The 25512-nt window shown below is 34.7% G+C and overlaps 3 protein-coding genes across 8 annotated transcripts in view; 1 reads left to right on the plus strand and 2 right to left on the minus strand.

Moving 5' to 3' along the window:
* Positions 1-25512, minus strand: part of wrm1 (wurmchen 1 transmembrane protein) — a 140560-nt gene that overhangs the window by 48599 nt on the left and 66449 nt on the right. The gene's annotated exons all lie outside the window — the stretch shown is intronic.
* The window catches only part of Adck5 (aarF domain containing kinase 5), a 99803-nt gene that overhangs the window by 20129 nt on the left and 54162 nt on the right, over positions 1-25512 (minus strand). For 5 of the 6 annotated variants that reach the window (XM_074171868.1, XM_074171864.1, XM_074171866.1 and 2 more), the window contains exon 2: positions 4053-4298. In XM_074171868.1, coding sequence (XP_074027969.1) covers positions 4053-4264 — 212 coding nt within the window. In that variant the 5' untranslated portion in view covers positions 4265-4298. Of the gene's footprint in view, positions 1-4052; positions 4299-4441; positions 4534-25512 lie in introns of those variants that run through there. The other variant, XM_023161714.2, reaches the window with a different exon arrangement.
* The window catches only part of TP53INP (Tumor protein p53 inducible nuclear protein), a 69666-nt gene continuing 48713 nt past the window's right edge, over positions 4560-25512 (plus strand). The window contains 1 exon segment of the mRNA XM_074171872.1: positions 4560-4690. The gene's annotated coding sequence lies outside the window, so the exon portion shown is untranslated.

The raw sequence follows: 25512 nt of genomic DNA on the forward strand, positions 1-25512 counted from the left end.
TCGCAAAATAAATATTAGAGACGTTAATTACTGCCGTAGACACCGAAACACCAACGAGCCGTAAATTAAATGCGATTAAAAAATGTACTAAACCAAAAATTATTTTCGTTCGTAACAACTTCACCCTTTCAAGGCAAGTTTCGAATATAAACTGAAGCTTTATATTTAATGAATAAACACCTCAGGAACCTCCGCCTATGATTTTACGAGTTTTACGACCGTTTTATGACTTGGGCCCTCATTTTGTGCTATCGACAAATTATGAACGAATATAGTTTCATAATCCATGAAAAAACTAACTCGCCTGAAAGCGACTTTATAAAAACTCATGAATTTTAAAAGGGGAACAGATATGGTTTCCAAAAGATAATCCAAAGAAAGTGCATCTTTACATTTAAAACACGTACTTTTTTGTTGTAAAATATATATGAAACACAAGTCTAATTAGATTCATTTTTTGTATGGAATTTATTCAATAATATTCTTGGTAAATTTAGTCAATCATTTTCAAAATATTTCTTGATTTAAGGGGAGTGAAAATCCAATAATGTTGAAAATACCGGATTTCTTTGTGCAGAAATAAGTTCAGTTTGGTATGAATTTCCAAAGATATCTTGCACATTCTTGAAGAGTGACATCGAAAATGGGTATTCAATAACAATGACGCTGGCCTGGAGTAGTACCTAAGTCATCTATATTTGAATCAATTGTAATTCTGAATAACTGCTAATTCTCAGTGAAAGATGTGTATTTTTATTAAGAAAACAACCTATGATGCTTCAATCCTGTTTCTGAAGTCAAATTTCATTATCGTACTTTTCGTTCTGAATTGAAAACTGATTACCATAGTACTAAATTCTGCAATTTCATCAAGCTGCTGGCATAATTAAGAGGCTTTAACTGTTGAGAGCTGCTGGATGCAAACATTGTCCTTAAGTTTTGACAAGTCTACCTGTTTAACCCGACAGACTTCAGTCACCAGACGCTTGTTACAAAGAAAGGCATTTTGCAAGACCTTTACTGAAAGAAACAGTCCTTCTGAAGAGCAGGTAGGTAGATGAGCAGTTGGCAGTCAGTTTTAAATGTTTTCACTTCCTAGAGACACATTTTACATAATGAACGGCCCCATGCCCCAGGTCACCGTATGTAAACACTTCTATACCGTGTTTACTTTATATGGTTCCCGAGTTCAGTGCCCTGAGATAAAATCTTTTTCCCTTCCTTCTTCTCTTTTATCCATGAATTGCTTCAGCAAATTTTTGCTTCATCTCTGATGAATCAAATAATATAAAATATAATTCAAGATGCCAGCAGAATATTTGTTTCAGTGAAAACAATTTAAAAAAAGAGTTTATGAATATGTTTCCTTACACAAATAATTTATCACACCGACTTCCGCTAGATAGGGAATGGTGATAATGTTTTATATTTTTGAAAGGAATGAACTGAATATGTTTTTCTGAACTGAAAGATTGTGAGTCCTGAAATAGGAAAATGAGTTATTTTCAACAATCATCTTAATGTAGGTAGCTTTTTAGAACGAACATTGAAATATTTATTATATTAGGCACGTATTTTTTCAAATAACTGGTGAGGTACTCGGATATCTCAATCAGCGAGAAAAATTTCTTTGAAAAATTTAAATTTGAAAATAGCGTACAATTTAAACTTGATTTGACTTTGAATTCAGATAACTTCCCGCAAATGCTAGCGCTTCTCTTGGTTATTTTTTGAACATTTAGAAAAACCTGAGCAAAACCATAATATATTCGACTTCAGTAATGATGAATTATTAATAATGATAGAAAAATTATATTAAATTTTAACCTTCTATTGAACCTTCATAACAACAACCCATGAAAAGCATTGGATACATACATTTTGACAACTGAAACGCTATAAAAAATTAGAAATAAGGAAAATAATGATACATTTTTCCTCCGCATCTTGCACATTCTTGAAGAATGACATCGAAAGTCGGTATTCCATAACAATAACGCTGGAGATGTAATTCATCTATATTAAAACGACACCTTTCAATCAACTGTAGCTAATTCTGAATAACTGCTAGTTCTCAGTGAAAGATGTTTATTTTTATTAAAAAAAACGACCTGTGATGTTTCAATCAAGAATCCTGTTTTCGAAGCCAAATTCCATTATCGTACTTTTCTTCACGAATTGAAAACTGATTACCATAGTACTAAATTCTGAAATTTCATCAAGTGTGCAGGGATTGGAAATTCCTCAGAGTAATAAAAGACAATAAAGAGGGCTTTTCATAACTTTGTTTGTTTACGGAAAGTAAGTTGGACCATTAAACAGTGGCGGTTGGTTTAGTTGATAATCGGAGGGATATTATATATTTATAAAATGAATCATTTTAGGTGAAAATGTAATCTGTTCAAATAGTTCCTTCAGGAAATCTGATTTATTATTAATGATTATGGAAATGGGGCCAGTTTTTCTACCACCTATTAGATTTTTATTCATGTATGGCTTTATAATAAAGCGCGTGATTACTGGGTTGAAATTGAATTATTGCAAATGAATGATAAATGTTAATTTCAAAAGTAATGAGTTCTGCTTCATAAAATTAGATGAAGAAATTTGTGATTCATTCTCAGATTTGATAAACAAGCGGTACGGTTTGTGAGGTCCGATATAAAGAATTTTCGATTAGAAATTGTGAACATTTATAATTACGATTGAGGTTTGATATTATTATGTGATTTCATTCAAAATTGTTATCTAGGGGTCTTTGTGGACCGACATTATGAAAGGGGATATTTTTTATGTTTTCAATGATCATTTTTTTATCTTATTCGTATAAACAAAGTGTTTGAAACTAGGTATATATTATTTCATTATTCGACATATCCCAACCAAAAAAGGGTTAAAAATGACAACAGTCATTTCTTATTGAATATTGTCTGTATGCAACGCGAGAGCCTCGTGCAGAAAAGAAAAATCAAAACGGAAATCATATTTTTAGGGTGATGCAAGTTAGTTGTTAAGTGAGCAATAACAGATTTAACACTGGTTGCACAAGAATAACTATTTAGTATACAAACTGAACATTGAGCAGAAAACTTTTTAATTTGTTGATCACAGAATGAATATGACCTATGGCAACCATATGAAAAACATATTTTTCATTCTTGAATACAGTTTTACATTAATTATTTTTCGTAATTATAGAATTCGTCAGCATGAATCATTGAGAAAAAAAAAACATAATGTCGTTCCACAAAGATTCCTAGATACCAATTTTGAATGAAATCACATAATAATATCATAACTCAATCGTAATTATAAATATTCATGATTTCTAATCGAAAATTCTTTATATCGGACCTCACAAACCGTACCGCTTGTTCATGAAATCTGAGAATAAATCACAAAGTTCTTCATCTGATTGAATGAAGAAGAAAAGTTCATTACTTTTGAAATTAACATTTATCATTGTTATGAATTAGTTGTTTTGAAATAATTTAATTTTAACCCAGTAAACCACGCGCTTTATTATAAAGCTATACACAAATAAAAATCTAGTAGGTGGTAGAAAAACTGGCCTCATTTTCATAATCATTAATAATAAATCAGATTTCCTGTAGGAACTATTTGAACAGAATACATTTTCACCTGAAATGATTTATTTTATAAATATATAATATCCCTCCGATTATCAACTAAGCCAACCGCCAGTGTTTTATGGTCCAACTTATTCCAGATGTAAACAAACTCTCCATAACCTCTCATTACCCGCCACCCCCCCCCACGCCTTTAAGTTGTACAGAAAAGGATAGCACGATACCCGTTTGGAATAGGCATGGCAACTCTATGTCATATTATTACTCTGAGGGAAATTCCTACCTAGTTGTTGGGAAAATTATGAAACAAAGATTACAGAGTACTCGTATGACTGGTTGCATACGCTTAGTGTAGTTGATTCCAGTGATAATTTTGGATATTCAAAAATTAGGCATGTGCAGCACTTTGACTATCAATATCAATTGATTCTTGGTATAGTTTATATTACACAGTTTACTCACCGCAAAAATCGAAGTCCACCGCTGACATTGGCCACGATATTACCACTATTTCCACCATCATTAAGAGGGTTTTGAGAGGTAGCCATCATAGATAGTCCTAACCCTAAACTTGTATACCGGAAAAAAATCTTCGCCTCCTCATTATTCTTTTTAAAATTTTTCCAGCAGGAGTTTATTTCAGTGAGGTGTTTCCACAGGTGAACTCTAGACATCTTTCAGCATCAGCAAAAGAGAGGAGACATCTTTCTGCAATTGAAGAAAATATAACCGTTTTTTTGTATTTCAGAGTTTAACACCTATTTTTTCTGTCAATTATAGTATAAGTATTCATAGAAGTGAAAAAATCAAAATCATTACAAAAATAGATGAACATTTTTAGGCATTATTACATTAAAATTAGTCGCGCAAGTGCACTAGGTAACCTAAAAAAACATAACATGCAAGATTAAGAGAGAAAGAAGATTGTCTCTCCCCTATCCTCCCCCCTATCAACCGGTTTAGGGTGCCCTTTAAACAGAATAGGAGACTTATTCGACTCCTACACTGAGGTGTATGCTGCTGTGTTTGTGGGACACTAGCAAAAACTGTGATTTTCGACCCCATTAGTTGTGCCAGCGTTGAAACTAACAAAATTCAAGGTGAGTTTTTCCCTACTGTTTTTATTCCCAACAAATATTTCATTTTCATAACAACCATCAGCTGATTTTGACAAGTAATGTTGTGTTTCCTAGTTATGACAAGCAAAACGAAAATGTATGGAAAGACGTGTAACAAGTTTTATTGAAATTGTATGTTTTCGGGTATCCCATTAATTTTTGCTCAAATCATAACGCGACAAAAAGATTCCTTTGTTCTCTCTCATTTGAACAGGGCATTCGATCGATGACGCAATACACTGGGACGCGAGGAAGAGAGAATGAAAAAAAAGCTTTCCGTAAATAAAGTTGAACAGAGACGCAACATCCTTAGGTAGTGTGTTGTGCGCATGATGAATCCTAGATTGTATAGCCTAGGCCTAGATGTTTGGTCTGTGTTATTGTTGTCAGTACAAAAATTGTTGATGATTATTTTATCCAAATGTAAATAGATATCTGAAAATTGCCTGGAAATCGCTAGACTGAGCGGCAACTGAATAAGGTTGTTTCATTATAATCAGCCCGATGACTTGTTTTGAAAAAATAAAAAAAACATTGATTTGTTTATCAGTCAGGTACTTGAAAACTTGAAAAAATTTAACAAACATGTTTATAATGAGACGGATCTAGGGAGAGTGAGCACCTAGTCCTTTATGAAAATCAACCACAATGTGTAAAAATAATGAATCCACCACAATTTAAGTATTTTATGTCGGACTGATCTGATATTACATTTTAGGAAGCTAAGGGTGGGGGTGTAAGGGTCACGGTAGTAGAGGTCTTAGATCAATATCCTTATGTTGAGGGGAATAAGTTGGAATGGATTATTGTATTTGGAGCTGGAGGAGAACGTACATCTGTGAAAAATGGGAGAATTTTGATTTCCTCATAGTATGTAACTAGGTAACTGAATAATCAGTCTTTTGTCATATTTGGATCTGATTTGTTTTTCAGGAATGAAAACAATATGGAAATACTTTATAAAATATTTTTTTTATACCAACTGCTATCTTTTTTTGTACTGGAAACATCTGAAAATACACCACAGGTTTATTAGGAGAACCTTAAAATTAAAAAATCCATATTATTGATATAAGTGTATTCAAGAGTAGAAAACAAAACGAAATAATTAAAAAAGATTGTTCAATAGTTATATCTTTTTAAAATAACTTTATTAAAAATGCTCATTGTGGTCTGAATAACTTTGAAATATTTGGAACGTTTATAATGAGTACATTTTAATTCTCTTCAAATTGAAAGGGGTATATTTTTAGGAGAGATTAATTGTTTGGGAAAGAAAAGTCTTGACTTTCTACTTCTCCATTTCTATAATTTTTTTTGAAATATTCCTTTTTAGTAACTTATTATTTAAACACATGTGTAATGAACATGCCTGAAAAATATTTTGTTTAGTGAAGCAATAACAGTTTTGTGAACAGTTGAGTGAAAATATCGATTGAAGTGTTATTTACAATACATCATGTGGCGTTATGATATCCCTGTAATTACATACAATATATACAATACAATATGTACTAGTAATCAGTGTCGAGAAAATATTATTAATATTATTATTTCCTTTCGTTGAACCGGACCAAGTTAGTCCGCTTCGCTACCGCACTCATAGTAGGTACCAACTTTGTATAAATATACAAAGGTACCCATTATCCATATTCACTCAGTATAGGTATAGTAGGTGTCACTTTCTTCGAAACCATAATTAGTTTCCACGAGTGGATTTGTCAGCGTTTGACATTTCATACACTGCTCAACAAGTGAATAATAGATATAAACTGCTCGACAGTAAAACAAATTTTATGGAAAATTAAATGGGTGGTTTGTGTAATTTTTCACTCCAATTGTTTCACGTTTTTACACGCTCCTTGTTTGTTTGGTTCAAATTTTGTAATCGATTCGAAAATGAGTTATCGAGGATCTACAGAGACTTGCAACTCCAAACATAGCTTAGAACGGGAAAAAACATATTCGTTGTTTTCTTTCAAAACTCTCATTTCGCTAAACATTGTTTTCATATCTTTCAAAACACGAATACAATATGAAATAAATAAGAATTTGAAATATTTCCGACGAAGTGGTAATATTAGCCACGACAAAATTTTTCTTTATTATGGTTCCACAAGCGAGAAGTCGTCAGTCTGATAGGCCAAAAGCGGTAAATTCCAAGAACAATTTTAGACATGACAACGTTGCCGATTATCGGGGTAACTCACGGCGCATTATAAAACTTCCCTCTACGATTCGATCATGCGCTTTGTGATTTATTACCAAAAAGCGGGGATAGTGGGACTACTAGGTCTTTTAGCATTCTACTGTGCCCAAACCTTCAGAAAGAGTAACTCAAAAGTTGGCAAGCTTTATAATTTGAAAAGTAAGTTAAGTTACCAAGACTGTTTCCTTCAAACCGATATAATGATGAAAAAAATGAAGGCTAGGCCATCAAAACAAGAGTTTTACAGCGATAATACGTTTCTTCCCAACAGCGATAAAACTGACAACCTTCTAACATCTAGGACAGGTGTCAAACTCAATTTTGCATATCAAATTTGGAATGTGTAGGCGGGTCAGATTCAAATGAAAAAAAATTTACTAATTATTATATTTTATTTATTTCATTAAATAGTATATAATATACGATTGTTAAAAATCATATCAAAGTTATGAAAGAGGGTAATTATTTTGCGCTCGAGGATCTAGATACCTGACTTCTCTTGTTTTTGACAAGCTCATTGACTGAAGATGTTCATTAACAAGTCTTGTGGGATTTTTCTTCTTTCCTCATTCAAAACTTCACAATGAAATTGTTCTCAGATAGTTACAGATAGATACAATAATAACATTTGTATTGGAGCCAAATCATTACTTTCTTTCTTCATTGATTTCCTGCGACTAGTAGTCTTTTTCAAGATTAAACATAAAACTTCAATTTATTTTCATGACCGAAAACATCAGTTCACATAAATAGGTACTACCAAACATGCACAGAATGCGTGCTGCAAAGTTTTTCAATAGGCTCATTCAGGCTAATTTAGTTTTTTATTGGAAATTACATATTATAAAATTAAAGCATCTCCTAAGTATCCCACAAAATTTTTCGGTTTATATGTCAATTAACAACTGAGCAAGAGCAATTGAAAATGTGAGACCGCCCGCGGTACATCTTGACGTCACACCAGGCAACGAGCTTCGAGCGGTGGTAACCGCTGCTATCGTCAATTCAATTAAATTTTCTTTAAAGTAATGTATGTAAATATCAATTCTGGGTAACTGCCATTTTTGAGACAAAAGTTCTATGATAAATAAAGAGTCCCTTGCGATTCCAAGATATAATTTATTTTTCTCCATGACGTAAATAGATCTTCGCCGAATATTGTTTTTCGAATACCAGTTTTGACCAAATATTCCAGACAAAGTAGAATCTGATGATGTATCAACAGAAGTCATGTCTGATATAATCCAACGCCCTTCGTGGTATTTGCCAGGGGAGTAGTTGTTTTCTGATAGGCGTCAGTCCATTAAACCTACTGTGTAGGTATATAGAGACTGGCTTGAACGTTTGAAGTTCCATTTGCTTTAGATTTGTTTACTGCCAGTCTTCAAGCATAGCCCATTGACTAATAAGAAAGTTTTTATTCCTTATTTAGAGGAATCGGGCAAATTACGGATGTGCAGTTGGTTAGTACCTCGTCCACTAGATGGAGTGACATTTTTGATGTTCGCTCCAACTTCGGAAGAGGAATGAAATACTCTGAAAGAATTCCGATTTTCAATTGTGGAATATCATTGACTTTAGGTCGATGATGGTCACTATCTTGCACTGATGAGTGGCTAATAAGCCCGAAACCGGTCTGCAAGTGTGCCCGTTCCATAATTGAAGGTCGACTATTTCAGTTGTATTGCCAATTGCATATGCAGGACATTTTCTGTGAAGATTTCTGCACTGACGCCTGTCTGATATAATCCAACGCCCTTCGTGGTATTTGCCAGGGGAGTAGTTGTTTTCTGATAGGCGTCAGTCCATTAAACCTACTGTGTAGGTATATAGAGACTGGCTTGAACGTTTGAAGTTCCATTTGCTTTAGAAGTCATGTCTGATGTACTCGACCTCTCACTGTCCTCGGGGGAGCTTAGTCGTAATTTTTTTCAATATTTTCTGTATTTTCTACTTCTTTAGAGCGATTTCTTTTTCGGTGGTACATAATATTCACGGTCTGTGTAGCTTTTGATCTTCGAAAAACCTGTTTATTAACTTGAATTCCAACATCAAAGGTCTTTTCCTGTGTACCTGCTTCATCAGACATGCTTTGATTTTCAGCGATATCTTCGTTACAAGTATTTAACAAACATTGTTTTTCCTTTTTTAAACAAACAGTAGAGCTTTAGATGTATGGGCCGTCGGTCTGTCAATCTGGCAATGAAATATATGCGGAATTACGCCTGGTTTCAACATAATTTTTCCCACTTTTATAGTTTTGATATACATGTAATTTTCTAAGTATTTTTCAACCTAAAATTCAAAGTAGTGCTCAGAGTAAACTGTAATTTTTTTTATTAATCACTATCATTCATACTTACATTAAAATTATCTTCGCAACAAAAATGCGCCCCTTGGCAGATACAAAGTCGGCCCTTCGCATAGCGCGCTGCCATAACTTTTGTGATTTTAAGTTACTTGGCAGTGAAATAAAAATTTTGTCTGGTGCAGTTACCGAAGAATCCTTGCATTTAGGAACGATGCAATACTTGTAACGTAATTTTTTATCATTATTCATATTCTCGCAGTTGACACACTGCAGCAGTGAACAACATGTAACTTGTTTTCTACGGCTCTAGCACACGTATTTCGCTTATCAGCCGGCACTCCCTTTGTCGCCGAGTCGACTGATGTGACGTATTATGGCACAACAAGGACATTCCTACCCTTCAAGATGCCATCTCAGCTGACATCAACAAAATCAAAGAATGGTGCGACTGCAATAAGTTATCATTCAATATCAATAAAACTAGCATACTTTCCTTCCACTGCAACTTACCTGAGATCTGCCTTGGTGACAAAATCTTAGACAGGGTACATAATTATAAATTTCTAGGGTTGAACATTGATGATAAACTGAAATTTAAAAAGCACACAATAAACTTAAGCAAGAAGCTTGCCTCAGGTTGCTATGCACTAAGAGTGATTTCTATAGAACTAGGCTACTCCCATTCAAGAACAGCTTATTTCGCTTTAATAGATCCCCCTATTGAATATGGAATTGCCTTCTGGGGAGTCTGTTCTAGAGATTTATTTCAAATGATTTTTGTGCTCCAAAAAAGGGCTGTCCGATATATGTGCAAAGCAGCTCCCAGGGATCCATGCAAGCCTTTTTTCATAGCTCACGGTATTTTAACAGTAGCTGCCCTGTTTATCTTGGAAACAATTTGCTTGATAAAAAAATTATTCTTGTGCATCTCCCCCTTCCTCATATAATACTCTTAGCCACAATAGTAACATAGATCTGCCTATTCCTGCGAGCTCCCTTGTTAGGGATTCAATTATATTCAACGGGATCAAACTGTTTAACCACTTACCAGCCCGAATTAAAGAAATTATAGTGCTTAACAAATTCAAAAAAGCAGTTAAAATGCTACTTGTTGATAGGGCCTATTATTCAGTTCAGGAGTATCTTGACGATTCACTTGAATCTTAACTTTTATTTCTGTCTTGTTATTTCCAACTGAATATCTCAGTGTATTTCACATTTTTAGCTTATGTTTATTGTATTTTGTTTAAACTGTTTATGTTTTTTTATGTAGATTTTTGTATCTTATTATTTATGACTTTGTCTACAAGATGTAGTTCTTCAGACAATAAAGTATATTTCATTGATTGATTGATTGATTGAAGCTTGACCACGCCTCGTTTTGGTGAACGCCACATTCAACTATTAATTTGAGGGGGAAGATAAAGAGTGAAAATTCAGATTTTTTGCAGATGTACTATTTGAAACATAAACTTTCAAATAAGGAAATAAAAAAAATTGTTAAATGAGCCCATTCCGGATAGTTATCCAAACTCTTGAAATATTGGGTATTAAATGTAAGAGCATTGATCTCTTTAAATTTTTCTTTCCATCAACTCCATTTGCAAATGAACGGGTGACTGTGAAGCTTCAAAACTGAATGGATTGTTGAAAATTGGGAATTCCATTTCATTCACTTTTTGTAAGTCTCCAAAACTATTGTTGAATTTTATTCTGTTGCTGGCATATTTATGAGGCTTCAACTATTGGGATTTGCTGGACGCAAGCATTGTCCTCAAGTTTTGACAAATCTACCTATCTTACCGGACAGGTAGATTTCAGTCACCTGACGCTCATTACAAAGAAAAGTATTTTGGGGAAAAAATAACGGTGTATATTTCTAATATAATGATTTTGGAAACTATGTCCCCTTCCTTCTTCTCTTTCATCGATAAACTGCTTCAGCTAATTTTTGCTGAACAAACAATATAAAATATAATTCAAGATTTTAACAGAATATTTGTTCCGGATTTTAATCAAGAACGTGTATTGAATTCAGTAAAAATATTAAAAAAGAGAGAGTTTATGAATATGTTTCATTACAGACATAATTGGTGACACAGACTTCCGCTAAATAGGGAATAGTGATGATGTTTTATATTTTTGAAACGAATGAACTGAATATGTTTTTCTGAACTGAAAGATTGTGAGTCCTGAAACAGAATTAGATGTGATAAACAAAAAATTAATAGAAAAATGAGATGAGTTAAAATACGTTGAAGCTCTATAATTTTGATTTTGATTATCTAACTTATTAATAGGAAAAACGCTCTTATCGCTTTTGCGTCGACTTTTTCAGAAAGTATTATGTTTAATGATTCGGCTTTGAACCCATTGTTTACTGCAATTTGCTTGATGATATTAAGTTCTTCATTGAAAGAGGAACATTGACTGATCTGTGAATCATGCTATTATAAGCTGCTATTTTGTGTTGATATGGATGGGTAGAATCGTAATGTATAGTAATATCTGTATAGAACGGTTTGTGGTAAATTGAAAAATCATGTTTGTTGTTCATTCTACCAATTGTTAAGTCCAATAAATTGATTGATTTGTCCGCTTCTACTTCAATAGTGAATTTAATGTTTTCATGAATTTTGTTAAAATCCCTATGAAAAGTATCTAATTGTCTCTTAGTAGGTACCTGTAAAAGATACCAATATAAAACATACCAAATATTGATTATAATAGAAAACACGCATATATTTTTTCAAATAACTGGTATGGTTCTCAGATATCTCAATCAGCGAGGGAAATTGCTTTGACATAATTAAATCTGAAAATTAAATTTGAATTCGAATAACTTCTCGCAAATGCTAACGCTTCTCTTGGTTATTTTTTGAACATTCAGAAAAACCTGACCAAAACCATAATTAATTATCGATTATAATATATTTGACTTCAGTAATGATGAGTTATTAACAATGATAGAAAGATTACTTAAAGTATTCGACATTTTCATTTCAATGCTGTAATGAAGAAATTAAAGCAATTTTCACGGCTTCAATGAGGGTAATGTACTTGTTGAAATTATAATATTTCAAAATTGAGACATATGCGCGTCTTCCCTATTAGAAGCAGGATAACAAGTGTGTGTGTGTGTGTGTGTGTGTGTTTGTGAGCAAGTCAGCAAGCCAATGGCTTTAAATTATCATGTATTATATGATATATATATATATATATATATATATATATATATATATATATATATATATATATATATATATATATATATATATATATATATATATATATATATATATATATAATAAAAATTAAAAACATTTCTGTGAATCGTCGTCATTTTCATATAGAAATAGGCAAGAACTATCACTCAAAAATTAACAAGGTTAGCCCAAGATCGAGGTCGTTATTATGATCTGCCAAACGAAATTACGCAATACTCAAGGTTTATAAATACCTACATACAACTGTTCGAATTGAAATTTTGTATTGACTACCTACTTCATATGCCAAACCTGGCAGGTGCAATAAAACCACACACGGCACATCATCATGCAAATGTGCATCGTTACTATAATAAAATATGCAAAATATGTATTCAAACATGTCACTTCGTCTTTGTAGCCGTCGGTTAGTCGTGTTTTGAAAAATAAGATGATCCACGTCCTGAAAATTGGCAAATTTAGGTTTTTTTAATATGCTTCATCAAAGAAAAATCATGGGGTTTTTCCAACACTTCCGGTTATAGTGGAAGTTGGTTCGAATGTAGCACCCTGTATATTTTCACATATTTTAATACCTGGCATAATTCTAATGTGGGTTTATGCAATACAACCTATACTAAAAATCAACCGTTCTCAAGATATTCATTATTTTACTCAAAAAAACTCGAGTGATTCCCTTATAAAATTCAAAATTTTGATAGCATATATGCTACTATTGATTCATCAGAATACTTCATTCCCTGATAGTGAAGTGAGGTCATACGTGTCATGTTGAGCCTAATGTCTGGATCATTTCCTGCTGCTGCCCCTACTCGAAATTTCGTTTCTGATCGAAATGTAGCTCTAGAGGTACGCCGTGTGTGGTAACCATGTTGCTGAAAAACACCTCTGCTTCCGTACCATCTTCTTGAATTGGAACAGATATAATCCCAGGTCATTTGGAGAAATAATTCATTACTATAGTCTATCCAGAAATGTTTGAAAGTGAAACAATTTCATGAATGCAAACATGCCGATACATCAAAGAAAGCAACATAGTCTTCTCAAGCAAATGGCACTGCAATTCATCCACGAAATCACAACCCGCCATGCCCCTTGAGGTCACCGCTGACGAACCATCAAAATAGGGACTAGCGGCCAATAACATCAAAAAAGGCGGCCGATAGCGTTTATCATATTGCGTCAAATATAGTATTGTTAGTCGTCGGACTGGGGGTAATAATATAAATTTTTCAATGATATATTCTGTATGATGCAAAAATAATTGAAATATCGTTAAAAGCAATTTTGTTTAAATTTATTTATTTATGTGATCATCTTCAAGAGGAAGATCAAGTTTGATCGTAATCCTGTCTCTAAGAACCATCAAGGAATCTAGGTGCTCCCATATTCTAACCAGCTGTTCAACAAGGATTGTCTTCACTTTCGGGATCCCACTTTGGTTTCTATTTCCTAGTAATAATAATAACTTCAACTAAAAGCTTTATTTTGATTCGACCCAAATTACAATGTTGACGACAAACCTGATTTCGTCTTGACTTTTTTTAATTCGCTTGAGTTTGTCTTAATTTGCCTGAGGCTGTCTTTTTTGCCTGGCAAAACTCTAGCATAAAAAAAGGAAAAAACTGTTGTAAAAATTCTGACGACTCAATTCATAGTAAAAATTAACTGATATAGAAAATGACCACGCAATTTACTTTAATATTAACATTTACATTGTACCTTCAGCGTACAAAATTTCCCTTTCGAAATTCCATCCTTCACACATAAAATCGGTTTCAGTTCAGAACCTAGGCAATGTTACTACCTGTCCCTTCAAACATGTACACAGAGAGCGCCCACCAATTCTTAGTATGACATCCTCGCAAATGAGGATGTCTGTACCTCACTTTTCACTTCACGTTAATCACTATGACCGAATGAAAGAAGAAGAATATTTGACACTAGTTTGTTTGCCATACCCTAAATGAATGAAATGAACAAAATAAACAATTAATATGGAATTTGAACAGCTGTCAGAATTTTGGCTGTGATTTACGGAGTACTGCTGCAGACTGCTCAGAGGAATCTTAGATATGTGAAAATAGGAAATAGAAATTTGAATAATCTTCAAGTTAAGATTGACAAAAAGGGGTTCTCTGTGTCAAGTTTGTCTCGCAAACAGTATAGAACGAAGAGTGGAAAAATGAAATGCTACACAGTAATGTCTCTCTCGAACTCGCACAAGGGTTTTTGATACCGAATTGTCCTCCTGCTTGGCAACTATGTACTCGTTCCAGCACATCTCTGACGTGTATTATGGATAAGACCTTTGGTGCACCACCGTTATCCCATCTGGGCTCTCCCACTTGCGATACTTCGCCAAGAGAATCCCACTGAGCCCAGTAAATCTTGAAAACTGTACATTACTTGAGGCTTTGTGCCAATCAAGTGAAATTCCATTAGTGTGCGACCTTCGAACCAACTTCAAGTCATTTACTTTCTACTTCTACTTTCCTATCGTCATCTACAGGTTTACTCCTTCTGAAGTCAATCTTACAGTTGTACCACGTATCCGCTCTTTAGCGATTTGTCCGAAATCTTTCACAAATTTTCTGTAGTAGGAACGTGCACAATTCAAGAAAGTTTCGCACCTCATGGTAATCCCTTGGTCTAGGCCACTTTTCATAACCTCGATCTCCACTGCATTGGTTTTTATTTCATTCTTCGAGATTATATTGCCGAGGTTTCTGCAATGTGGTGCACTTCTTGGGATTCAACTTATCCTTTCGAACATCTCTCCAAGATTTCGAAGATAGTCACTAAATGTTTTTCTCATTACATATACGTCAGTCAAATAGACAAAGCAAGAATCAGTTCCATAAAATTTTCAAAAATGGCTGGAGCATTACATAATTCGACTGGAATAAAATTAAACTGGTAGAAGACATTTTTAGCAGCTAGATTAACTTCGACTTGTCAGTAATCGCTATTCTGGAAGACTAGTGTAGAAAACCACTTTTCTACACTAGTCCACTACCATTTTCATGACGTTATTCTCCACCAATAGTCAGCACAGAGGCGGGTTGAACCATTCTTCTCCGTTCATAGTACCAATGGAAATGACTGTATTTTTTGACTCTTCAACGACAACTACCAACAATCGGTTGGGCAACCCGGTGTTTATTGGATGCTGTACCAGGTTCGTTCGCCCTGGCAAAGAAATCATTGTAATCTTCTTCTAGAAGATCAGAATGTTTGCTCTCTCTCTCCCTCTTTTGTGACTTGTAGATATTTCCCCAGTATTCTGAGGGCTCGGTCGATCAACAATTTGTCTCTTCAATGTTACTCCACTTATAGTTTTTCCTCCTAGTCTCGCCATTACACCATTTTCGAAGTTTATGGGGACCTAGATGTATTCTTCTGACAATATTATGATTTTAGAACTAATCTCAACACCAAATTACTATATTTCTTTATTTTCAGTCCTCATAATTATCTTCTTGACGTTCAAAATAAATCAGTTCCCATCCATGATGTCGAGACAAAGGGCGCATCCATTCATAAAAGAGTATGTTCAGTGGTCGTTGAACCTATCTGCAAACACACAAACACTGCTATTATGTTTTATGTTTGTCCCGTAGCCGTTTGCCAGGTTTTTCGTTTTGAAGATAAAGTTTACCTGAGAGACCAGTTATTCTTTCGTGGAAATAGAAATATTTTGAAAACTTATGTTCTGAATAATGGTGGGACTCCTATTTTAAGTTTTGATTTCAGTTTTCCAACAGATTTTAATATTTACTTCATTTTATGATTAGAATTATCATTATAATACTTTATAAAATCTCAGCGATTAATTCGTTCCACTAGAAACTCCATAAGACGAACGCACGGTATCATTTCGGGTTTTTCCTTTATAATCGTTCTGACGATTGCAGTAATTTCAAATGAGCTCCAAGCGTGAAAGTAAAAGAAATTTACCGTCCGCGGTTGCTAGATCACATTATTTTCATAAAAAATAAATAATGAAGAATTGTATGGTCGACTAAGTGCTATATCGTATATGAATTTATTTTGAACCGATCAGAGAAAAGTAGTAGAGAAAATAGATGGTGAATTATATCCGCAAAGTCATCTAAAAGATATTGAAGATTACGTCACAATCGAATTATTTTATTTCTTGAGTGTCCATATAAAAAAAGGTAATGAATACTTTTTTTGGTACCAACATAACGGTTAACCAATAAAACGTGTTTTTTAATATTTGGACCAATTTGATCTTCCTTAGAATTTGATGAACATTCAAAGTGATAAGAAAATATATACAACTACAAAAAGGTTCACTTTGAAAAGTTGCTGCTTTAATAGAAACCTAATTACGAACAATGTTGTGGAGCACCGTCTTGTTGAAAATTATTCACTTTTCTTTCAGCCCCCCCTTTTATTTTTTGAACGGGTCAACTCAAAAAATTGAAATTTGGGATAATACAATTTATGTATGAATACTTCATTTTGAAGTGAAATCAACAGATGCGACTGGGCGCTATCTAGGAAAAAAAATTAAAAGAAAAGGTGGTCTTGTGACACAACATTTTGAAGCTCCTGACAAATACTTCACAACCCTAGAATATGAAGTTAATATCTTCACCTACTACAAAATGGCGGAACATTTAACAATTTCCTGAAGACGAACACATTAATATCCATATTTCTAGAAATATTCCTTTTTATCTGCCATATGGCAATTCCAACAACCCGATAAGGTTTGTTAAGTCATTTTTTGTTTATAAAAACGACAAAAACTGTCAGTACGACAATAAACATCATTGTTCAGTTAGAATATTCTCATTTAGTTTTCGGTTTTACTAGTTGACCCTCTCATCACTGAAATCATCGAAATGAATCCTAATGAATTCGATATGGATATTGTATTCCAAAAAGATGGAGCACCACCACATTACTCCAGACAAGTACTATTTGGATACTGCTTTTCCCGGTCGTTGAATTGGCTGTCGAGATCCTACAGAATGGCCAGCCCGCTCGTTAGTTTTGACACCTTTGGACTTTTTTTATGGGGCTATTTGAAGCAAAAGGTGTACGAAACTGAACCTGCTTCATTATTGGATATACGGCAGAGAATAATAAATATTTGTAGATATATTGACGTTACTGTGTTCGAAAATGTTCGGCGTGAAATATCGGATAGACTATTCATATGTCAAGAAGTTCAAGGCAACCAATTCGAGCATCTTCTGAACTGACCCAAAGCTTATTACCTAATATTATGTAGTTAAATGTCAATGTATTCAGGCAATTATTGAAAGTTCCGCTATTTTGTAGTAGTTGAAGATATTGACATTATATTCTAGGGTTGTGAAGCATTTGTCAAAGATTTGTCACAAAACACCCCCCTTTCCATTCAATTTTTTTTCCTAGATGGCACCCAGTCGCCATCTTGAAAGTTTCATCTGCCAATTTCACTTCAAAATAAATTTTTCATGCAATAATTTCATTATCCCAAATTTCAATTTTTTGAGTTGAGCCGTTCAAAAAATGAAAGTGGGGGGACATTACAGAAATGCATTGTATAATATAACATCACTTGTTGAATTTACAGGAAGAAAAAAGTGACCAGAAAAAAATTTCTAAAATTAGCAGCTCACTTTTCAAGGTTTTTTTATGCATTTTATGAATTATATGAAATTTATAAACACCACGGTATAACATCGATGTATAAAGATTCTATTCTATTCTAGCTCTGGGATTTCTGATGGGCTAGTAAAGACAAATGTGACTATTAAGTAAATCGTTCAAAAAGAAATTACACTCGTCTAAAAAACACGATGTTAAAAAGAAAGTCCATTAAGTCCTTGCACTAACCGAATCGTATTCGATAGAATTTGTACTTTTTCAATATTCGCCGGGCACTACGACTCATGCCCGTTAATTTTTTGTAATAAGAGTACACTTGTAATTTGACCCATTACTTATTCCTCTGCAGCATTATTGAACACCGGATTTTCAATTTCCTCTTATTATTTTGAAGCGATTCAGTTTCCGAAATTTTGCCACCAACTCGCGAACAATTTTCCTAGAAAGACATTTGTCTGGATGCATATCTTCTGAAAGAGTGGACCAATTTTTATGAAACCCAAAAAGGGCACATATTTTTATTATTTGTTTCTTGGAAATTACGACTTCGATTCCAAGTCAAAATTTCGAGATTGAAGTCGTAATTTCGATTTTGAAATCTAAATTTTGAGTAAAGGTGTTGTGGAATTGGCCGCGGTGGTAGTGCGCCCGACTCACGATTGGAAGACCGTGGGTTCGATTCCTGCCTCGACCAGATATTTTTCTCGAGAGAATTTATCTGGTTGAAGCTGGGATGATTCTGCAACCGTGTTAGGAATCACACGTTAAAAGATAAGTTAGTCCTCAGCTCGCAAAAGTTTCTCAACTTCTGAGAGTTGTCGTTCGTATGGGGGCGACAGCTGATTAACGGAAAAACAGATTTTATACAGACAGACAGAGATTTAAACATCTTCCCTCACAAAGTCGCCATCTATGGGATCGACAGAGAACTAAATCCTCAAATAACAAAAATGAACGAGGCTCCCTAAGGCGGTCAGTTGCAAACTCAAGCTTCGACATCAACCGCCGACACGTCATTCAACACCAGGCAGCGCTGTTTCGACCCGTCATAAGTCTCATCAATGGTGCTAGGCTTAACCACAAATGCATTACCGACAGCCATCTTCATTTTGGTCAGGTTGGAGCCTGACTCCGTTACCCTTTCAACTGGTGCTTGTCAGAGGAACAAATGGGTCATAACTGATAGTGGGATGGTGATATGAATGTCCTCAGACATCAGTGCCGCCCTTCACGGTGTACCCCTACCTGGCTGGGGTGAAATGGATAAAAAAATTGTTCATGTGTTGACGGGGGATATGGGGGCCTCTCCGACAGAGTGTCGAGGCCTTCTATATCGGAAGGAGTCGTCTGCAGCATAATCTGTAGCATCCCTAACTAACGAATTATCGTGAGTTTCTGCGCAATCAAAAACTCGTTGATTCCTCGACTGAATGGACTGCCGAATGGAAGGCTCTGCAAATCTCTGCGGATGGCTTCATTCCGCACGAGCCACGGAGCATTCACAATCATCCGTATTATCTTGTTTTGCAATCTCTTCAGAATGGAGATATTAGACGGAGCCGCTTGTCCCCAGACGCCTTAAGCATACATAATGACAGGCTTGAACATCGTGTTGTAGATGGTACTTTTGTTTTTTAGGCTCATTTTAGATCTTCTGTTGATCAGAGGGTACAGACTAGCTATCCGGCCCTCGATCCTTGTTTTAACGAATATAATGTGCGGGTTCCAGGTGAACCTACGGTCTATTAGAAGGCCGAGGTACTTTACCCGCGCTTGTCAGTTGATCTCCCTTTCAGAGACCCTCACTTTCCTAGCCAGAGAAGATATCGTTCTTCCCATGGTTATCGCCTGAGTTTTTTCTGAGTTCACTCGGATCTTCCACTCGAGGGACCAGCGCTCGAGGTCGTCCAATGCACGTTGCATGTAGACGATCTCGAGCTCCCGACCCATGGAAGATGAGAGGAAAGCCGTGCCATTGGCGTAGAGAGAGACACCTTTACACGCTCGGACCTCGGGAGGTCGCTTGTGTAAAGCGAGGATAACGTGGGAGAGAGCACAGCTACCTGTGGCACCCCAGCGAGGATCTCTCTGTTGTCAGACAGAGACTCTAAACTGAAATTTTCTGTCTATCAGGAAAGACGCGTCTAGTTTGTGAAGAAGGCCTTCGTGCCATACTCGGTCGAAGCCCTTCGGGATGTCTAAAAGAACAACGTGAACGTTACGCTAGTTGCACACACACCGATTTTGGACGGCCAGTATAAATTCGGCCGATATTTTATTGGTAGCGGGTGCTTGCATACTCACCGAATTTTTATCGGTAAAACAATCAGTTGCTTTGTTGTCGTAATTAGCACGCACTACCAAAACGAAGTTAATGCGTAGTAACTTAAATTTCACCGAGCATTCGAGACTGGAATGGTCGGTTAAAAACCGGTGAGTATGCAAGAGTGTATTTAGTCATGTACGCCACTACTTCCCGGTACTGCCGGCGATACAGTGGCAGTGGACGGCTGCTCACCAGTATTTTACCAGCGACGATCACCGGTCGGCGTGTGTGCAAGTTAGCGTTACGCTAGTTGCACACACACCGATTTTGGACGGCCGACTTTGTACCGGTCGTCCAAATTCCAATAGTGAACCACTTGAGGTAAGGGGACCTTGCACACATGCCTACCGGTGATCGTCGCCGGTAAAATACCGGTGAGCAGCTTTCACTGCAAGGCAACTAGTTGTTAGCTAGAGTCCAAACACAACGCATTTATGATCCTAAACACAAAATGAATTACTGGAATCAACTGTCCTTGAATGATAAGCTTTATTAAGTGAGAACGTTGACATATTTTCTTACGAAAACATCGTCTATGGGACGGGTCCCATAGTGAAAGCTGTAGTGAAATATAAAAGACGAATCTTGGTGGTTCTGCAACTAACCGCCTTGTGAAGCCAGGAGCCTCGTTAATTTTTTGATATTCAAGGATTGAATTTTCTGTCCATCCCATAGATAGCGTCTTCGTAGAGGGAGACGTCATCTCCCTGAATTACTTAGGTTTGTCCTTTAAGGACAGTTACGTCGAGCAATGCATTTGCAGAGTAACCAACTAAACATTTTTTGTGAACTAAAAGTAGTATTCATTCATTCCATAAATATTGAAAAAATTCATAAGAACCAACTGAAAACCAATCTCAATGTATAATCAAATAAGATAAGAATAAATCCTATTGACGTCACCATCACGCATCTCCTGGCTGATAAAATCTTAGATCAAATATTTTGATGACGTTGCCAAAACATAACATTGTTGACATAAAAATATTGGGATTTGAAGAATTGATAAGATTTTTGTTTACACCGATTATATTTATTTCTGTAATTTTTGGCTGAAAATTCGAAGGTGAAGTCCAAATCTATTATTAGAAAAAAAATTAACAGTAGAGACCGACTTATTTTTATTTTCAGGTAATGAATATGTGGGTCTTATTTTTTCAATAACATCTAGGACGTCTATATAAACACAGATGCCCTTGCCAAAGTTCAATTCTAGACTCCTTGGCTGTGATACCTACACAATCTATAAAATAAAAAAGACAAATAGACGACCTAATGACAAGCGATTTGTAATCACAGAAAACAAAAGTATACCAAAGTCGCAACACTAATAATAATAATCTTATTACATATTAGTATCTGAAAATGTGTTAAAAATATGAGTAATTGATGCCTACCAAAATACTTATTTTTCAAAATAAACATCATGATTACCTCATACTCTAGCACTGTGAGAGGAACAACATTGTCAATACCACTCAACTGATGATGTGGTGTACCTCAAGGAAATTGTGAGATCCATTTTAATCAATATATATTCAAATTACTCATTTTCTGTAAAAAAAACTAATGGATGTGTGATTAGCTTTGCAGAGCTAATCACAGAAATAAAGGAATACTTGCATACATCTCCATATTTTCCACACATGTTCAAATATCAGCAAATAATAGATTCAACCAACTCAACCATTCGTAATTCTTTCCTTATATCGTTTTTTTGCATTTGGCACATGTTTCTTGTTTTTTTTTTATGAAGAAATGTTTTATTTTAAGTGTCAAATTGTGAGGGTTGTGTCCAAAAAGCATAATACGTGATACATACAAGAGATAAACAACTTTATTGTAAAGTGTATTGATTCAATAATTCAAAATTGGGAAAAAGTTACTTTCAAGTTGGGGAATTTGTAGCTACAGTTTTCCCAGAAATATTTCTAGTTATGGCCCTGTTAGTAAGCATTTTAAAATCCACCTGTGGCAATTTATCAGAATCAGCTTCAGAAAACTAGACAGTATATCTATTTTCTAATATATCAGATATAAATTTTAATAAAGAAATAACTTCACCTCAAACCTTGTTATAAAAAAAGGCATAAACAAATAGCAGGCGAGCCCACGATGCAAAATGGGGATTTACTCGAGCGTCATTGGGACACATTAGGTTGCAAAGCTTAGATGATAAGAAGAAAAAAAATGTTATATAATATATACCTTTTCATCGGTGGGGGAAGCGGCTAAATATTTTTAAATATGTAAAAAATACTGTTGCATGGACATACTCGAGCGCGTCAGATATTGATAGCATCAATGTCCTACGTATTTTTAATAATGTTGGTATGTTAATCTGATCGTTTGCATGATGTGTGTGGTTGAAAGTGAAAGGAAAAAAACATTAATCGAGCGCGCCAGATTTTCTAAGGAGGTGTTAAGTGCAACAAAAAAAACCTCTCATTCAATAATCTGACTCAAGCTCGTCAGATTAAGATATATATGGTTCATCTTTATGTTTTAGACGTGCTGTCTCATAATCTGACGATTATCTAGAGGGATTCGCTTAATCTGACAAAAACATTTTTTTTTTATTTTTAATTCTTCGAACTTAATTAATTGAAAGTCTCAGGAAATAGCATGCAAATAAATAAGTGTATGTTTTTTAAGTAGAATACTTGTATTTATGAGAAAATAATTTTTAAAAAATTCTCAAAAAAATTAATTTTTTATAATCAATTGATTAATTAATGAAGAAAAGAGAAATGAAACTTTCTGTTTTTTACCACTTTTTATTTGTAACTAACGTTACTGCAGTTTCGTCCCATAAGGACATTTTCAAACTTATATAATGCAGTAACATTAGTTACAAATAAAAGTGGTAAATAACATAGAAAGTTTAATTTCTCTTTTCTTCATTATGGTTTCCCACCACGTTATAACGGTTACATCCATCAATTAATTGATTAATTAATCTTCATCTTCATCATGAACGAGTCTCTGTGATCAGCTGTGATGGCGTCATGGCAACAGAATTCAGAGTGGGGACGAAGTGAGAGAGTAATAGATAGAGAAAAAGTGAATAGAGAATAGAGGAAAGAAACTCGGAGAGGGAAATATAGCTATCACACAGCTGCACGCATTAAACTTTATCGACGAATTTTTGTTATTTCGACTTGCGAAAATCATCAGATTATATATTTTTCGTTATCCTTGAATTATTTCCTTCAAAATGAAAAAAAAATTAGCTACGCTCGAGAATGTCGAAATTACATTATTTTTTACAACTTTGCTGCCCTCCCTTTTCTTTAAGTCACTCTCAAATTGTCAGATTACTGGAATATATACTTTTTAGCAGGTAATTAACTCACCCTACCTTAATCTGATGCGCTCGAGAATTTCTGATGATCAATTTTTTTTACTAATCTGATCCTTTATCCCTCACAGGCGGCCTTATATATGGGGCTCATATTTGGTGGAGGTACTTAATCGGGTACAAGGTATTCCCCTGCATATTAATCTGCCGCGCTTTAGTAAATCCCGAATTCTCCGCTTGGGCTCCCCTATTAAAGGATATAAGCTGTGGTTCCCAACATGGACGGTAATGTTACATTATTTGTAACATAAGCATATTGTTCATATTGGCATTATGGTGTTAGGGCTCGTTCTGCATTATTATTCGTTTTTAATTATACAGAAATTACACGGTATAATAAATGAAAATGTCTAAACATTTGAAATTTATTTAATTATTTGTACCAAGTCAAAAAAAAATTTGTCGTGTTAAAACGCTCTGAATTTACAACTAGAGCACATACGTTACTTCCTTAAAAACTGTGTATTTTTTTAACGACAAAGTACAAGCACTACAGAAAAATCCTTAAGGCGCTCTAAGAGGGGTGCCTGTGCGAAAGTAGCGATTTCACATTGGATTTGAATCGCTGGAGAATCAATCCATTCGGAAAAACGTTTTCGGGAAGAATTATTCCACATAAACGCAGTTCTCCAAATGAAAGAGTTCTTGAACAGTGAAGTTCAAGGTGTACTGAGTTGAACCTCAAAACGATGAGCAGCCACAGTCCGTCGCTTATTTCTGATATGTACCGCTCTTGTACACGTCTCGTGAAAGTATCTATAGAAGATACACAAATTTCTTGACACAATTTCAATCATTATTTGAGTAAAAGTTAAAGTGAAAGTTTGGTGTATGATTCAGGATTTATAAAGGAGAATTGGAGTATCTATTTCTTTTGGAAACGTAGTGCGCAGCCAATTTCGTTCTTTTACTATAGGCGTGCGCTCATATAATAATGTCTTTTTTATATCTCTCATGTTCTAATCACTTGATTATAAAACAAATAACAATAACCATCCACAAAAACTAAAAAACAATAATAACAACAGCGAATAAACTAAACACAATATCAATTTCCGACAGTTTATTATAACTAATCCGATGCTTGTGGACCGTCGAATCCTTTGATACTACAGCACTGAACGCGTTGGATGAGAATCTCATTCTAAGAGCCGTTGAAGGTCTCCGGCAACTCGGGCCGGATAACGTAGTAAGAGAGCCTATGGGTTATATTATTCTACTGTGACGAAATCATGGATAAAGTATAAATTATTTACAAAGAGTCATTTTTGTCTTGTTAGCTGATTTGTTGAATTCGCGATATTTTTCTCCTTGAAGATAAAAAAGCTTGAACTTTTATGGGAAAGAAAGTTTTTGGCTTTCTACTACTCCATCTTGATACAAAAAAATGTGGGAATCTTCCTTAAGGCAAGTGTCTTATGGCGAAACATCGATGTCTACCAGTGAGGATGACACTGTTCCATGTAAGTGCAATTTGTTACCATTCATTTAAAGTAGAACTCCTGTGAATGATATCTGATTTTATTCCATAACGAATTTTTGGAATACAAGCTGAGTAGAGAAAAGTATCTTCTGTATAATTCAGTGGTCATATAAAAGTATTTGTTTCGAAAGAATTTTTTTCTTTCGTGTAATTCAATGTTTATATGAAAGTAGCTGTTTCAGGAGGACTTTCTTCCAGTTTGTGTCTGAAAGTTACTTCTTTGCATGATCTACACATCCATGAATAGAGTTACTTA

The sequence above is a fragment of the Leptinotarsa decemlineata genome, unplaced genomic scaffold (assembly GCF_025532065.1).
Source record: "Leptinotarsa decemlineata unplaced genomic scaffold, Ldec_3_MD MMD2_tig00000035_RagTag_RagTag, whole genome shotgun sequence".
NCBI lineage: Eukaryota > Metazoa > Arthropoda > Insecta > Coleoptera > Chrysomelidae > Leptinotarsa > Leptinotarsa decemlineata.